The 18,927-nt window shown below is 39.9% G+C and overlaps 1 protein-coding gene across 24 annotated transcripts in view; it reads left to right on the forward strand.

Annotated features, from left to right (window-relative positions):
* The window catches only part of dst (dystonin), a 97,387-nt gene that overhangs the window by 6,789 nt on the left and 71,671 nt on the right, over nt 1–18,927 (forward strand). For 17 of the 24 annotated variants that reach the window (XM_058651361.1, XM_058651351.1, XM_058651358.1 and 14 more), the window contains 3 exons: nt 783–999; nt 15,935–15,996; nt 18,347–18,436. In XM_058651361.1, the coding sequence (XP_058507344.1) occupies nt 783–999; nt 15,935–15,996; nt 18,347–18,436 (369 nt within the window). Of the gene's footprint in view, nt 1–251; nt 498–643; nt 662–782; nt 1,000–3,461; nt 3,633–14,820; nt 14,986–15,934; nt 15,997–18,346; nt 18,437–18,927 lie in introns of those variants that run through there. The other 7 variants (XM_058651352.1, XM_058651357.1, XM_058651370.1 and 4 more) reach the window with 5 other exon arrangements.

The following is an 18,927-nucleotide window of genomic DNA, read 5'->3' on the forward strand; positions in this document are numbered from 1 at the left end:
TCGCAATTCCGGTCAAAAATAATCGCAATTAGATATTTATTAAAAAATTGTTCAGCCCCATTGGCCACCTCTGGAACAAGAATACCTTGGTTCCGCCAGTGGCAGCATCACCTTTTGTGCAGGATGGCGCTACACCGCCGTCACTGTTTTGTTGGCTGTGGGGAGCGTGACGCGCAGACACATGCAGGCTGCTCTCCCATCACAGTGGAGAGCTGCCTCGCCCACACACACACACACACACAGAGAGAGAGAGACAGACGGAGCGCACCATCTCTGCTCAGCCCTCTGGAGATCTGACATCACCTCACATCCTTAATGCTCCGATAAAGGACGAAGTCGTGGTCGGACGGAGCATCACTCAAAGGGCGTGGCGCTGTGGAAAATTGACACACGGAATGTGTCACTGATCCGTGGAATCTTATAACGCTTACAAATAGGATTGTTTTTCTTCTTCCTCCTCTCATCCAGCTGCATGACAGCTCCCCATGTATACAGTGGTAAGTCTTACTGTTGACCTGGCGGGGGAGCCATTCACTATTGATTTCCACATTTCCTTTATATGACTCAAATGTGTTATTGTTGTGTGATTGTGAGCTCGCGGCTCATGTCACGGAGCGTCAACACCTCGCCCGTTTCCATTTTTACACTTTGACGTGCGATGGTGAGGAATAAAATGATGCTTTTTCTCTTATGTTTTTTCCCTTATTTAGTGGCTGAGGGTGAAATCACGACAAGTGGCATTGTTCTTTCTCCATAAACAAGCGCCTTCTTTTGTCTCACAGCAGAGCTCCAGCTCGGGGAATCCTTCCCTGCACTGCTCCATGTCTTCATCGGCGGATTTCTCAGACGACGATGACTACAGCATCAAATCCGGCTCGGCATCACCGGCTCCCGGGGACACTTTACCATGGAACCTGCCCAGACACGAGCGATCCAAGAGGAAGATCCAGGGAGGATCTGTGCTCGACCCGGCGGAGAGGGCAGTGCTCCGGATCGCAGGTGAGTCTGTTAGACATAATTAGACAAATATGGAAATAAGCCGGTGCATTATGTGTGACAGCTTCACCTGACATCCTCAGATTAATCGGAATGTGTAATGGTGTGGATTGTGATGTAATGGTTGTATTTTATTTATGATATTATTTAAAGTTGAACAAAAGAATATGGGATATATAGTGATATTTTATTTAAACCAGCTTCAAAGAGCTTAAATGGCGATTTTCAAGGCAACATTTTTATTTTATTCTCATATGAACACCAAACTTGGATCAGGTTACCATAGCAACCATTCTCAAACTTTTGTGTCCTCTTTAGACTATTTTGACCCCACCTTAGTGATGTACAGTGCATATAAATCATACACACACAGGGAAAATTAGAAGCATATGACCCATGTTTAATCTAAATGCTGCAGACCAGAGCTATAGGAGAATTTATTGCTGTGCTCATGCTACATCATCTTCCTCCCACTTCCATAACAAATCCCTATATTTTACTCCCCCACCCTACTTGACATTTAAAAAGGAAATATAAATAAAAGTACCATTTACAGCTGTTATTACTCATAATGGTATTATATATTATATTATATAACTACACTTGTGTGTTTCCTTTCAAACTCGTATCACACTCATAAAGATGTGCAGCCTAACCAATAACATTGAATCACAGACTATATATTCCTTGCATACTATTTATATCATTAACTGGTAGAAAAAAAAAAATTCAATCAAATATACCTAAGGTTCTTGGATACAGAATCACTTAAAAAAATACTATTAAACTGCATACTACTACATACAACTACATAGTATATGGTATATTACCACATATTAACCATTAATATTTGTTCTAAATATTTGCGTAAACTTCATTACAAACCTAAGTAAACAATTGAATTAGATTTTTAATTACCTCAAGGCTCACCCGCAGTACCCTTATGGTCCACTATGGGGCTGTGCCCCACATTTTGGGAATCATTCATTCAGAAACTATTGCATTTGTGTGTTTTATAATCATACTGCACTACTTAATATTGTATATCACTGTTATAAATCAACAGATAGGCTATTGTGGGCAATGTTTTCAATGAAATATTCCTCTGTGCATCTGTTAGCCTGTGGCCAAGTGGAAAGGGAACTTGGCTTGTAACCGGAAGGTCGTCGGTTCAAGTCCCCACCAGGCCGAAAGGGCTGGGGTACCCCTGAGCAAGGTACCCAACCCCCATTGCTCCCCGGGCGCTACTCAGTGTGGCAGCCCACTGCTCCTAATTCTAGGGTGGGTCAAAATGCAGAGAATAATTTCCCTTAATAAAGTATCTAAAATAAAAACCAAAACACATGATGGGGACATTTACTCAAATGCAAGTGGTGTGAAACTGAAAACATGTTCAAATCTGGCAGAAACTCTTGACAGGGAAGCAGCATATATTTATTTACACACTGTAAAAAGTCAACCTTTCCTTACTGATACTGGTACTGATCCCCCTGCAGGCACAAAGAGGTTGAAACACTGAGATTCATGTTTTTGTGATAAGCAATGGTGTTAATTTCGCTCCTTCCCTGTAGATGCCACTGATGATAAGACAGTAAAACTAAACCAATATTACTGTAAGTAATGATTTAAAAAACAAACCACTCACAATATGTTGATAATGGTGGTTTTTTTCATAACTCATAATTGTGACTTGTTGTGTGTGGACCTGAAAATACAGACTAACTTACTAGCAGTCCTAGTGATTTATTTGACGTGCCACAAGGAGGAGCCTGCATCTTTCCAGCCACTCCAAGACATCATTGTTAATCATCTTCTTTTTAAGAATAACATTTATCAACTTTACAACATGTAACAATTCTTCAGTATCATTTGTGACATTTTTCTTTTTTAATATTACACAATTTAGTGTCAGTTATGTCATTACAGCATTCTACTTTTTTGGTAATGTAATTTTTTTTTTTGTTAACTCAAGTAATGCTTTTTGTAACTTTACTGTGATGTTAGTAACCATTTTTTTCAATATTAAAACGCATTGTAGCATGCTTTACTAACATTTTTATCACTTTTTCGTAACATCAGTGTCACATTAGTGACACTGCACCTGTATTTGTGCATTTTCTTTACGATTATGGACAATACGACCCCACCCATTATTTTTTTCGAATCTATAAAAGCAATAATAAAGCTTTTATTTACAAGTAGTACACTCATATTGTGAACTACATTTATGTTGGTCAGGATAACGTCCCATAGCTACTCCCAAGAACCATGTTGGGTTCAGGGACTTGTTCTGAGAGACATTTTTTGCAGCGCGGCGTCTCCGACTGTTTCTCCCCTATCAATGTAGTGAACGCCAGACAGGAAGCGTCGCCTATTGGACAGAGCGCAGGCAAGGGAGGGATGTAGGGCGTTTCCTTTTGTACAACAACAGCGCCCATCACTCACACACACACACTGACACACTGGCACACATGCACACGCGCACACGCTGTGTCCCTGTCCGCCGCTGCTGGTGACTGACTGTCCAGTCTGTGGAGCCCGGGTTATGGCTCAGTACCCACCGCCGCAGGCTTATGTGCTCTCGGACGAACAGGAATACCTCCAAGCGTACGAAGACGTTTTGGAAAAATATAAAGGTAGGGTCAGTGCTGACTGTGGTGTGTGTGTGGGCTTTGGGACGATGAAGAAATGGTGTGTTTGCTGTTTGACAGCTCGGTGTGTGTCAGCCCGGAACCCCCTCCTCTCTGTGTGTCTGGTTTTTATTCCTGCTCTGGAAAAGTAGGAATATTTTCTGCATGTCATCACGTTCAGGCTGAATAGTAAGGGCCAGCCAAGGAAAAAAAAAAAGGCTTTATTTTTTTTATGACAGCTAATTAATATATTAGACCCATGGTTCTCAAACTGTGGTACGTGTACCACCAGCGGTACGTGCGCTTCCTCTGGTGGAAAATCAGAAATACTGTTCTCATGTATTTACCAGGGTATGTGATCGGAGTGGAGCGGAGGATTTTCGAGTGTGTAGAAAATTTAAAAAAATAAATTAATAAATTAGACTCACCTTATTTCTTACTCAATCTTAATTTGAACTTCACTATATGAGTGTGTGAAGTATATGTGAGGAAGAGGAGGATGATGATGAGAGAGCAAATTATCTTCTTGGGAATTAATCTGCCTCCTGTGAAAAGTCCGAAGCTAACTTAACTCGACCTTTTTACACCACTTTATTTTAACGTTGCCGATAATGTTTAATATTTTCTCAGGTGGTATTTGGTATAAAGCGTTTGAGAATCACTGTATTATTACTTAATTAGCTGTTGCATTAAAAACAATTGGCTTTGAATATGTCATTTAATTTGTTCATTATATAATTTCAATTAAAAAATCAGGCGTGTTGTTTAAGGAAGTTGCACTTTTGTAATGTAAATTATGTATTTGTCCATAGCAGGGTTGTCAAACTCAAATTACCTGGGGGGCCAATGGACGTCTATAGAAAAGAAAAAGTTAGTGGGTGGACAATATGATCTTAAAATTAGAAGAAAATATTCCATTATGATATGCATTAAAGATATTCATGATGACATTTCACATCATTTCAAAGTAAACGTGCTCATTTTAAATGTGGAAAGAAACATGTATGATGCAAAATAAATCAACAGCAGTATAATAATCAAAGAAATAAATCTAAAATTAAGTAAGTAATAACATGGACAACTGTAACTAAACCAGTTGAATGTAATGCACTTATTTTGCGAAAATTATACCCAGATGTCTCATTATAACCATTATAAAATTAAAGGTAGTAAATATATTAAGTGTTATATTCTGTCCATATTGTATCACCTCGCTGGCAGCTGTGCCTCGGTCACATGGGCTGTGTTTAAAGGAAGAGGTTGTTTTTATTATGACATGATATCAAGTGGTGGGCCGCCAGTTGGACACCTGGTCTAAAGTGTTTGTTTGGATGATAAGATAATTTATGATCAAATAAGATAAACTTCACTGTTGCCAAAGGGAATTTGTCTTGTGCAAGTAAAGTATCTGTTAAAATCTAAATTTCACAAAGTAACGGTACAACACTCAAGTACATCTGCATAAACAGCGCTAACAACACAAACTGCCCGTCCTTAAGTCGTCATGTAATGTATAAATTGGCAGATCATTTAAGCGTCTACATGTAAAAATGTATAACATTTTGAAACATCACAGATATTTGATGTTTCAAAGCAGGTAACATATCTGCATTATATCTGTAGCTCATGTCATTTCATGTAGCTACATCCCCCTAATTAGAGTAAATCCATCACACATAAGACATCTCTGTTACTCAGGGTTATTCAGTGTGACAGTTCGAGCTCATGCACATGCACACTGAGGCCAGGCCTGAGGAAATCCAGAGGAGCTGGATTCAATCTGACAGCAGTGGTTTTAAACTCTTCCTTTTCGCTCAAACAAACGACGTAAAGCAGCAGAACATTAAATAATACACAGTATGCTGTGGATGACTGTGTTGAATGCTTGTCATGAGTGTGTTCTCTCAGCTGTTGCAGCATTATAGCCAGGAGGGCCAGTCAGCTGTGGCAGGGGGCTTATTAAACACCATGACTGCACTCTTTAACGGGATCATATGATGAAGCATCAGTAAGAATCTGTAGCTGTTTGTTTTTAGGCAGATGAGCTGTGACACACAACAAGCTCACTTATCTTTTTCCTTCTGTAAAGGAAGTACAGAAGGAAAATACCAACTGTGCTGTGATTAGTTTTCACATAATATATTGATTTTGGGGAGATACTTGACTCCCTGCTAGCTGCAGCTTGAACAATGAACATAACAAAGAAGGGTAAGATGTACTTTTGTTTTTGTTTTCTTCATGTCTTTCTATGCAATCTCATGTTTGCTTTCTGTCTCAATTCAACTGGTTGATATCGCTGACTGTTTCTTTGGTAAAAAGTGACGGTACTGCAGGGAATGTTGAGCTATTTGAGCAGTCCTGGTAGAGATCAACCTTGGCTAATCATTACTTGTAGCAAACTCACCTGCAACTCTGATCACACCTCGCTGTCCTCATGCAAGAGGACAAAAAGTTTCAGATTTTAGAGAGAGAGAGAATTTGTGAATATTTATTTACTTGGAGTCAGTTAAGGAGAGAGGAAGCTACTTTATAAACTGTTAAATTCATAAGGTCTCATGTGTTTGTGCCAGATTTTGCTGGAGTGTGCTATTTAAGATGATGAAAAGTCATAGAAAATGAACAAAAACAATTATTATACATATGAAAATCAAATGCACACAATAAAAAATTGCGAAGGTAACTATAGAAAGTTAAATCTTAGACCATACAGTACATGATCTGCCCTCATCAAACACTGTAAGTGGCTTTAAACTCATTTGTGTTATCACAGCAGATGCATTTTCTATAGGGTGCTAGAAAGTGCTGAGTGCTAGGAAAACCACTGTCTTTTGTCTCCAGGGCCCAGAGCCTCTCTCATGTGATGCTGCGAGTATCAAAGAGACATACTTTCATGGGGAAATCATCAACAGTATCCAAACCAACACAACCAAACAGACCAGTAAATAGAACAGCATGTAGGACAACTATGAAGCTTCTTCTTTGTCCCCCTCATAAACACAAAGAATCAGTTCTTGCATTTAAAAAAAAAAAAAAACTCCTCCTTAAGGTGTGACACGTGCACTTGTTCACCTCAATTGTGACCCTTAGTGAACTTAACCCTAAACTGAGTTAAAAAGTAGGTGGATGCATGTAGCTCTTATTGTACCAGCTGTAAGAATGCCACTTTAATTAAGTATTTGAGTTAATTACACACTTTGGGGAAGAACTGCTTTAGGCCAGACTGAAATTCAATGCAGGCGTTTACAAAAGACTGCAAACTTGAGGAATGCGTTAAAGACATGGTTTACTAGACACATACAACAGTTAAATGCAGTGGGTAGTGGCTGTCTGTGGTCATGCCGTTCTGGCAGAGCCTGCTTGGTGGGTCATCAGCATGATGGGAACGGTAGAGTTCACCAGTTGATCACCCTCAAGCATCGGGGAAATATTAAATGGATTAGATACATTATTTTTGTGGTCTTTCTGTGGTGGTTTTGACATGCAATGTGGCATAAATCTGGTTTTGATGTTGGAAAGAGAGTCTAAGCATGTCTAAGTGGATGCAAATGATTTTTAATTACCGTGGAATTCGCAGTCTGACAGAATACACCCAGAAGATATGATCTGCAGACACAGACTATCACAGTACAGATAGTTGTATCTGAATTATTATATGTGAATATTAGAAGACAGTACTTGAATTATTATTATTATGGTTCCTTGACAGTTTTGTCAGATGATACACACAGAAAAGTACACTGCAACGAGGGAGGCATTTTCATAAACCGTCCCAATAGAAAAGACTTAAAGCTCATGTCTTGCATACAAAATAAGGATACAATAGGCACGGTCTTATTTGCAATGGTCCAGTTTATGGACTGCATCATGTAGACTCTTCCAGACGGGTCATGGATAGACAGACATACAGCACATATAAGGGCGTGGTCTCTATCTGGCTGTAAATCTCTTATGATTTAATACCTCATTACCTCAGTTGTTGTTTCCTGTGGATACAATAAAGATTCCCCATTGATAATATCAGAGTCACAATTTTTGTACATGTATTATATTCCCTTATCAAACACAGTCATGAGTGAGAAAGCATTGTGTGTGTGTGTGTGTGTGTTTTTTTTTTTTTTGCACAGTCACTGCCTTTGTCCATCCTCCTGGGCTGTGCCCAGCCCAACCCCTCTGCACTGTGTCGACAGCCCACTCATCACATTCAAATGGCCCAGTCAGTGGCCCACACATGCAGGAGGCTGCCTAACTGTCTGTTAGCGTACAAAAGGCACTTTGTTTTAAATGTGAGAAGCGTCCACGTTCCAGAGACTTGTCCATGTGTCAAGTTGATGGTGGTTACGCTCCTTTTTCTCTGTTGCTCTTCATTGAGGGTTTAACCGTCAAGTAACTACTACTTTGAAGGTGGTCTCCGTTCATCGCATTCAGATTACAGATACATGTATTCACAGCCAGCCAATGTAGCCATCTAAAGACTGAGCACGGACTCCTTTTGTTAACAAACAGGAACACATTTCATAGGTTTGATTGTCCCTTGTTTCTCGGATGAGTGAAAAGACAGAATACACATACCTCTAATTTGGAGAACATTTACTTTATGCCTGTGATTTTTTTTGCAGTGCTGTTGATATTGTTCTGCCTCTGAGACAATCAGTACGTTTACATGCACAGTTTAATCGAGCTACGGCCATAGTCCGACTAAGACAGGCAACCGGAGCACTTGCCCTGTCCGAGTATATGTGGAGGACAAAGTGGATTTATTTGCTGTGTATGTCTGACTCTGCCTCCATAGGTGGATGCTGCATCCTTTGTCTGGACACAGGCTCTGTTACACAATACTATCAGACCTGACTGAGGGAGCATTTGTGTGTGTACACCAGCAGCACAGGGGCAGGTGGTTTTTTGTGCAGTACAATTCAATTCAGGAACATTTTGTGGCTGCTTCTTTGTTTTTTTTAGTAGTCATACTCCTACCTGTTTGCAGTCACCTTGCTCTAATAGTGCAATGTTGCTATTACCTCCGTCTGTCTTGACATAAAATCACTTCCTATGTGCAGAATGTTGCTGCACGGCTATACTCAGGAACTGATACATAGTGTGAATTCAGTTGACAATTGTTTGAAAGTAATGGACATTTGTTTATGCACTACTATGAAAGTTTCTTATTTACAGTGTTTGGGGTTTGCTTCTTTGATTTGCACTTGCAATGTACTTGATAGATGTGTTTTGCAAAAATACGATAAAATAGGATTTCGATCCAATAATTGTTGGGTGACGTAATCTGCTCCAGCCAGAATCTAAACTGTTAAGTGCTAATGGCTAATTAGATCTTTGGATCAGTTTCCTACTCGACTCGACTCGACTTGGTCCTCCATAATCTCAAAATATCATGTAGCAGCACCGATTTGAAGCTACAGCTGTGTCTAGTTTCATTTGACATCTTTCAGCAATGTGTGTTTTCAGAACTGAATTCCACTTCTATGCAATCAGAATCCTTGTATATGTGTGTCTGCTGCGATTGAGTATCTGTTTGTGAAGGTTTCAATGTTAAAGACACAGGGTGCTAAGACTACTTTACTTGTGCTAAAAATGTTGTTTTTGTTGCCGAGACCTGTATTGATCTAATCAATAGGATTCATTTTAAATGAGCAGTGTAATCCAAACCAGGTCTATCAGAGAGCTTCTAACTGCTCCGTCAGTCTTCGTGTACAGAGATAGTTTTGTATTTTAGTCTTAAACAGTGTCTTATTTCTACATTTATAATGGGATAGTTTAAATGTGTAATGCATGCATCATCCATCTGGTACACATTTCATTATGTGAGGATGTTGCATCAATATAGTCCCATGCAGTCACGTTATGTCTGTGCCTGCTCACTGTTGCTTTTCTAAATGTTGTATTTATATGCTGTCATGGTGATTGGAAAGACCGGCATGACTGAGGTCCTCTTACATGAGATCATCTTTTTGACTCTCTGTCCCACCCCTGACTCATGCTCTGCAGCCTTTCCTCTCCCACTCCAGCGGCACCACCCTTCTCTCCTGAATGTAGCAGATGCTGGGAAGCAGTCCCAAGTTACCCATAGCAGCGGGAAGCTAATTTCCTGTCTCCACTTTGTATCGAGTGGCCACACATTTAGTAGCTCCTTCTGCTTTAATGCTCGAAGAAGTATCATCACATAAATGACTTCATATTGGGACATTAGTGGGAAAACAATCATTCTGTTTTCACATGTAAGAAGTGGGACACGAGTGACATTACTTTTAATGCAAGAAACCACTGCTATTTGCAAACTGACGTTGTGTTTTCACACTGACTGGATCGGTCACAAAAAGCTTTGTCTTAAAATGATTCCAGTAGTGGCTGTGCTTTGTTGCGGTACAGCTCATTTGTTATACATGTGTTTATAATACTATGTTTAAAGTAGATATTGGTGATGTTTCTTTGTGCGTGTTGTTTTTCAAGTCTGCACATGTTGAATTAGCACCCTTTGTATGTGCACACTTAAAGATTTACACCTTAAATTATACATTTTGATCAGGATTTCCCTTTATCTAAGTGTGAGGGTCGACCACTGTGTGGAAAAAGTGGTCTTAACTATGCAAGTTGCAGCTGTTGCACATAGGGAGGCTAGTATTCTAGTATTAGCAACTGTGAGTGTAGTCATGTGAATGTGTGTCCCATTAGCCGTCATTAATAATCCCCCCTTTCCTGTCCTTGACTTTGTTGAGTGCCTCTGTATGTAGAGACAGTCCATCTCGTAAGAGATGCCAGCTTCATCTTCATCCGCCATCCCCCGGTTTATTACGTCTTATAGCCTGAAATGTAATAATATGAATATCTGTAGCATTTATTAGGAAGAGTGCACATAAAAAACAACTGAATAAGCTACTGTTCAGTCTTGTTTCAAGTTAAACAATGTTGAATTGTCTATTTTCAATGTTTAGACTGCCTACTGTCACTCAAAATAGCACTTTACACAAAGGAGTTGTAGACAAGGTCTCTGCACAGACTCTTTTTTCAGCCTTACTTTATTTTTTAGGCTTATTCCGAGGTAAAGGCTGGGTGGAAGGGCTGCTTTAAGGCTTGGCAACCTGTTTCATTTGCTGAGTTGTTCCAGCCACATATTTCAGACTCTGCCCTACCCTCATGAGTAGACTGACTGTAGTATTCTCACTTAAAAAGAATGACAAGAATTCTCGTACAGGTGCTCATCGTCTCACTTTGTTCTTTTTTGTTTTCCCACCTACCGAGACACCACAATGACAACATTGTCAAAATGCACAGGAAGGTGCCCATTGTGTTGGCATCCGTGGTGATGGGTAATATTACACGCATAAAACTGACCAGTAAACAAACCACTTTAACCGTGTCACTATAATTGATCAAGGGACTTCAAGGATGTTCTCGAATGTCTTGTTTTGTCCCCAAACTAAAATGAATCCGTTTTAATGATTTCTTTGTAATATATAACTGGAAAATATTCACATTCAAGAAGCTGAAAAATCAGAAAGCTTTTTTTAATTATTTAAAAAAAAAACAGTCAAATCGATTATCAAAAAATCAATTAATTTAGTAATTGATTAATAATCGTTGCAGCCCTAGATGGAACTCATTCTCATTATTTATTTGATTATTTATATCTACTTCTACTGTGACCTGTCAAGTAGACAAGCATCAAAGCCTCACATTTGAAAAACTTGATCTCTGCAAGCAGCAAATATTTTGCATATAAAAAAGAAATCTTGAATTTCTATGACCAAAACAGTTGGTACTCATTCCATGGTCTACTCTCGTTTGATAAAGATCCGTAAAGAGCCTTTAAACTAGACGAGTTGAGATTTTTTGAGCCAACTCTGGATGTAATCAGGTAGTGTGTACTGATTACTGACCCAACTGCCAATGAAAAAAGAGTAGGTGGGACAGTAAAATAGTGTCAGAAGGCGACAGGAAGTAGTGGTAATACCTGTCACTCTCGCGTTCTGTTGGTTTGACAAGTCATGTCGTCTGAGATTCCTCTTCAGGCGCAGTCGTTATGTTTGTGATCCCCAGCCGCTCAGTCGTCGTAAATATTTCTGCTGAAACCAGTCGGTCGGTGTGAACGCCGAGTCTCTTCAGAATCTGTATCGGCTGTGAAAATTGTTTAGTGTGTCCCCAGCTTAAGCTGTATTGTGTCTTTTTCTTCCTTTTTACTGCTATAAAGACTTCGATTGATCCAGCAAATATCTAGATTTTTTTTTAACTGGAAGTGCATGTCCATCCATCCACCTTCTACTGCTCTATCCTCAACATGAGGGTTGCGGGGGCATTGGTGCCAATCCCAGTTGACATAGGGCGAAGACAGGGTCCTTTTTTCCAAGTTTCCAAGTTTGTGACCAACTTACTTGACAATAACACCAGCGGCTGGCTAAAGACAAACTAAGGTTATTTCTCCTACACATCTGCACCTCAGTTCTGTCACTGAGCGCAAGTTAGCATGCTGATGTTTGCATTAAGTTAAAATCGTTTGTGAAGCCATAAAAAAAAAACTGCTGCCTGCAGTCTTGTTTCAAAACCCAAAGGCCAAATTAAAAATATGAATTTGAGCATTTTTTCCCTGCAATGTGCTAGTGATTCATGTGCAGCTGAGATTCGTTCTGCTATTTGTTATATTTTGAATGCTCCGATTGACAATAAAGTTCACTTTGACTTGATAATCCGTGACCTTGTTTTCAAAACAAGGCAGAGAGTACCGTTTGCCTCCTGAGCTAGTGATGACACCAGAGATGTGAACATGAGCAAGAATGTTTAGCAAGTCCTTGTCAAATGCTCAAAGGTTGAGGGTTTTTCACTTCAGCCTCCATACTCTGTTTTGATTCCCCTCCCTCTAATGTGAGGCAAAGAGGATTACACTGGCTGGATTCTGATTGCCAGGACTTTTTGACTCCGCTCTGCTCAGAATGTTTGGATATTTTCGGCATCCTGACGTAACAAGACGCCAGAGGGTGTCACTGCCCGGTCCTCTGTGCCACACTCTTTCTGTCTTGGAACAATATGTTTTTTTCCCCCATATCCTCTTGTTCAGAAAATCTTATAAACAAATATGATGACATTTGCTGTTTTCTGCTACTGCATGGTTGTTTTGTGTTGTTGGACACGGTTGCTACGGCTCCTGCAGACACGCAACCATTTCCATGTCCTGAATTTGTTCAGTGCTTGAAATACATACATATAATGTGACGTATATGTCTTGACCGATTTTTATCACATTTACAAATCAAAAAGAATAACTACAGACCCTGCAACAACTGGTAACTGGTTTATTGTTTTAATTTTGAGAAACAAGCTTGAGAAATAACTCCCCTTTGAAACAGGACACAGATCTGCTCTCGTAACATTTACCTGTTTATGTTGTTGCGTAAGGAAATGACGAGTGTCACCTCGGAGGCACAGATTTTGTTGCCCGCAGTTGTGGGGGCAGCATGGTCTCTGCTCGGGTTATTTATAGCCACGTGCACATTTACTTTGCCGAGGTCTATAAGCTCTAATGCCGTCTGTTGTGTTTGACACTCCAAATAGTCCCCAAATTACTTCATTTCCTGTACTGCATCGTGTACATTAGTTTACTCTTTGTGAGGGAGGCGTTAATGGCAAAAAAAACATTTTTACATGGCAAACGAAATGTCAACGTGCAAATGTAACATGAGACAGAAGTGTCTACTTAGGCCTCTTGTGTGAGCCTACAAACATCAGCCAATTAAAGTCAAAGGTCACAAGCTGTTGGTGAGACACTCAACTGTCCCCACACCTCTGTTGAATGTATATTTGAACTCTAAATTAGAAGAAAGCGATGGATTTTGTATTTAAATGGCAGAATCGGAAGAATCATCTTAAAGTTATTGTTAGAGGAATAAAGATGGTTTGTTTTCCGTTTATCTGCTCTCACCATGACTCAATTAGGCATGGCTGCTGCCTATAAACTGGAATGATTTGATTTCTTAATGAGTAATCCTGGAGCTTACTTTATATTCTCATAAGATCCTCAAGAGGGCACCCTACTCTTATAATTAAATTAATATATTTTGAGAATCACAGGTACAGAAATAACTCCTTGCATTTCAAAACCTACGCCCCACTTCTGTCCATTTATATGAGTTAAGCATTCACATGTGGGGCAGAAATTATGATCGTCTGATGTTGATATAATCTGGTGAGCATGTCTCTTATCAGTAATCTGTAGAACAGCACAGTAGCTTGGTTTCTGACTGTGTGTGAAAGCTGCTTGCTCACAGTCGTCTCATCCTTTGCTCTAAGCTGGAGAGCTTCATTGAATACTTGCTAAGCCAATCTAATGTGTATTGACGAGTTCCTCTCCAGACGTCTGTGTATCATACACCTGATTGATGCTCTACTGCAGACTGTGTTGCTCTGTGATTCAGCCGTCCTGGCAGATGTGTCACCGATGACACAGCAGCTCTACTGTCGTCATATTAAAAGTAGGATTTAAACGTCTTCTTGCTCTAGTAGTTGTGATTTTTATTTTTATTTTTTTAATCTGACTGTTCTGACAGACCAACGTGTTCTGTCTTTCATTTGACGTTCCAGCTTCGTGCCCTGCCTTGAGCTGGACCATCATACAGAATAATTGGCAGGTCAACCCACTTTCCAATTCCCAGCAGATTTGACTTGTGGGCTATTTTTAGGTGAGCTAAATGCAAAAAAATCTGCAGAGATTGCATTTACTCAGCTCTCATGTACCGTTGTTATCCCGCTAATGTGTGTTTTAAGCTTAATCACATACCACAAAAAGATTCCACCTCTCTCTAAAATGTGTTCTCAGTTGTTTCTGGCTGCTGCATCAGAGACAAAATATCGGACCAGGTTTTTTTTCCCCTTCAAAATTAAAAATCTACAGTTGAGCATGTTTATAATGCTCAATGCATTAATAATGAAGTGTACCATCCTGCCACAATCGCTCAAAATCTGGTACTTTTCCTTTTTTTATTCTTTTCATCTTCTTTTTACAAGAAGTACCAATTTTTTTCTGTGGTCTGTCTGCTGCTAGATAAATACACAACCGCATGAAAATTCAAAACACAGAGTAGTCATGGAAAACCTGACAGGACTCGTTCTGTAGGCTTGATGAGAAACAGAGTCACGGCTGCCCTAGAGGCTGGAAGGCAGGCAGGCAGGCAGGCAGGCAGGCAGGGAAGAAGAAGAAAGTGACTGTTACTCCTTCCTCAGTCACTTATCCACATGGCGTCCGTTTACCTTAACCATGAGCCTCCTGACAGACCTCAGGAGCTGGTGCAGGGGATGGTGTACCTGCTTAAGAATGAGAAGGAGCGCAGGACTCGCCTGGTAACGCTCATGTGCTGCATGGGTCAGTATTTATCTTGCTGCGACTTGTCATTTGCTTGAGAGATTACTGTGAGACGTCTGTGATTTCTGACTCCAAATAGTGGGTAAAATGTTGTAATCTGTACGGAGTCACATTAGCAGGAGGAGCTTTTCTATGTTGTTAATCCAGTGGTCAAAGTTCTGGAAAATGCTGGTGTTTTTAGCACTGAACTGAAAGAGCCAACAAGTGCTGCTGTAAATCTGATCAGTTTCTATTTTTTTCACACATGTCACACATTGAGGGGTGTGAAAGAGGGGAGTGCACACTGCGTTATTGACTGTTGCTTTGGGTGATATCTGTGAACGTACAGTTTCAAAAACTGGTATGGTCCCGGTCAATTCACTAATCAGGAGGATTTGTGATGGAATTTTGTTTTGCAACCTGGAGACTAATTTCACTTTCACATACAGTCTCTGGGACTGACACGGGATGAAGGCAAACCCAAAATGAAACAAAAAAAGGTTTGTCTGGTAAACAAATACCAGAAACAAGTATCATGATGAAAAAGGTTTTATTTGATAACTTTTATCCTTTTAATTGTATACTGACCTCACATGCCACTGGTGGGGTTGCTATGGTAATAGGAAACAAAAATCATAATGTGGTCAGCATGTTTGGAGAGGCGTGATGACACTTCAGTCTCGGGACGTGACATGCTTCTTTTCAGCCACAGGGACTTGAGGTCTTTGCAGGTCCTGACTGTGCAACAGTCAAAAAATAGCCATTTCAACTCTGGTCATTTGAAAATATGATATAATTGATTTTGTCCTTAGTTTCTTTTTTTTCCTCAACTCTGTGGCCTCTACGGAATAAAAAAAAATTGTATTATATATTATTATGGCATCTTAGAAAGTGTTGTGTATATATATTTCAATGTATAAATATATAAGTATATATATATAAAGCACGTTTCCTTTTCTCTCTTCCTCAGATGAAAGAGACAGAGTGCAGAAGAAGACATTTACAAAATGGATTAACCAACATCTGGTGAAGGTAAGAATGAATGTGTGCTGATTGGTTTGTGTCCCGTGGGTTCCTCTGGCAAATGTGTTCCTTATAACAGAGATGAAACCAAAACAACTTAAGAAATACCTATCTCCCCCCCCCCCCCACAGCAAACCATTTCCCTCTTACATAAACAATCCATTAGAAAAGTATTGGCAGAAATAACAATTACCACTGTCCTAACACGCCAACATTCCTCCCTCCACACTCATTATTAAAGCTTCTCAAAAGTCATTTCGCATGACACGTGGTGCTACACCGCTGCAGCAACAGGTTGTATTTTGTTGATTTGGGAAGTTGGACTGCTTACCGTGGCATTTTTTTTATCTCGCCAAGGAATTTAAGGACACATTAAACAGACAGACGAGCACTGACATGTCTCTTCTTATATGCTTTCTTAAAACAATTGACTCACTACCTGGGAATCATGTCATATTAGCGTTCATATGTCAGGAGCACACTAATCGTTCACACATGCATGAATGTTAGGCGTAAACCTGTGTTCATCTAACATGTTACCTTTCTTCAGAAGTGACATTAAAGTGCCAACACGTGTTATTTAATGGAGATGTATTAAGAATATGAACAACAGCAACAGCATTTAAACTGGTTACTGGTATCCCATTTCAAAACATTACAGGAGTGTATATCAAGTAGGTTTCCACATTTGCCATTATACTTAAATTAACTATATAATATATACATAACAGTCCTGTCTGTCTTTTTTATTTTATAAACTTTGAGCTTGTTTGGTTCATTTTAGCATGTTAGCAACAGATCCCTCGTTTTTCTTCTCCTCTGGTCGAGACATTTGTGAGAGGGGTAGTAAGGCCTTTTAGGTTCAGTATCATTCGATATTTCTGATCACACATCATGTCATTTTATGTCTTCCATTTCCTACATATAGCACCTTTAATGGCATCTGCCAAGTTAGTTGTAGGAGCCACACATTGTTCGCGGGGCTTTATTTGGGCTTTGATTTGCTTGGTATGGTTGCCACGGTGATATGTGGGGTTTGGGTCACGTGGGCACCGTAGCAGGTTATAATTAGGGGCTGAATCACCTGCACTGGGTGGAGAGAGGAGAGTCAGGTAGCCGTAATTTTTGTTGACCGCTTTAAGTTCAGTTATGATACACATACGAAAACAGTGCACGTACCACATCTTACCTGGGTGTGGATTTCCAAATAAGCGCTGTTGTAGCTGTTGTGTTTATCATTAAACATCCTGAAACTTGCTTACCCGGACCCAGCGTGCTTCTCTGTACCGGCAGCGCGTCAGACAAACAAACAGGACCTATCTCCTCTCAAGCGACGTTAAACGGCTGTTAAGTCGCAACATTAGTCTTAACTTGAAGGTTATTGTGCTTCCCATGGATCAGTGCTGTGGACTATTTTTAGCTTCACTTGCATGTTCCATCCATCCATTTCTTATATTTACGGTCAACATTAGGTCAATTTGATTTGCCAAGTAAGATTCTGTTCACTATTACCGTGTAATAGATTTGGTATATGACGTATTAGCGAGTGTAGAGTATGAGCACTTGATTTGCACATGATATGCAAAACAAAAGACACATGCATTGAATCTGCAGAAAGCCATGGACAGCAACGTGTTTAAAGCCTGTGTACTTGATTAGTTTGGATGTGTTGAATGTGAGGTGTTTTTTTGTTTTGTTTTGTGACCTCCACAGCTTATTGTTAGGCTACATGCATGGTCCAGGTGAAACTAGGGGTGCTGAGTAATAGTTGGGGATCTGCTCGGCTGACCCCATAACATAAGGGCGCAGATCTATTTTGGTTCCACAGCTGTGTCTGCTATCTGGGATTACAGTGCTGAAAGCCCTGTGTGAAAGCAGGTCAGCGGGCAGCAGGCTGATTTCAGAGGTGCGGTATTTAGGACAGGAAGGAGCGAAAGGCCTGCTGCAGAGACTGGAGTTGTAAAGTGCCTCAGTCAAGAGGTGAGATGTGAGGTCAGAGAGATACACTGCTCCTGCTATTCTTCAGAGTATTCTATTATTGGCCTACATGTATATAAGTATAGAGTTAACTGTGGAGTAATAAAAAAAAAAAAAATTAATATATATATATATATATATATATATATATATATATATATAAAGCAACAACCTAAGGCCCTTGCGACCTGTCAGCAGGGACTTGCTCCAATGGCCCCGCAGCCCTCATTTGGAGGATAAAGCTGGAGACCGTGAATAAAATAAGTTTTTTCCTAAACAATGTAAAACACTATTGTTGATTTTATGTGCATTATTTCCAATTGATTCAAATGTAATATATTCAGTTTTCTTACATTTTGCTTCCTTCCTCGTGTCTGTACAGGTACGGAAGCATATAAACGACCTGTATGAAGATTTGCGAGATGGACATAACCTGATCTCACTGCTGGAGGTTTTGTCTGGAGACAAATTGGTGAGTTTACGTCTCTTGTCTCGGTCATGTTATGTTTGTCTCAAGGAAACGCACAACATTCAGATTTTCATGAGAGTGAAAGCAGTCACACCTTTGCATGAATGATGCTCTTCCCTTGTACTGGTGGTACAAGGGAATCCTGGGGGCTTTTTAAAGGATCTTGTAATGTTTACACTAGTGAAGTCACATTTTCTGTGAAATGCAAGCAGTTTTAATGTCTTCCTTTTTGGTAAATCTGGGATATCCATAACAGTAAAAGACATGATCATTATTGTGATAAGTTTTCCTGTGTTGCTGATAATAATAAGTGAAGATAACTAGAAAAGTGGTATCTAGCCTTTACATATTCTGTATAGTCAGACTGCAGGCGTAGGACACAAAACATAGCCCCCTTGACGACTTGTTGTTACCAAGGTGCTCTAACATGTGGGGAAGTAGCTCTTAAGTTGCTTGATGTAAAAATCAGTCAGTAACCAAGTTTAACTTGCTAA

Source organism: Solea solea, chromosome 15, assembly GCF_958295425.1.
Source record: "Solea solea chromosome 15, fSolSol10.1, whole genome shotgun sequence".
Taxonomy (NCBI): Eukaryota; Metazoa; Chordata; class Actinopteri; order Pleuronectiformes; family Soleidae; genus Solea; species Solea solea.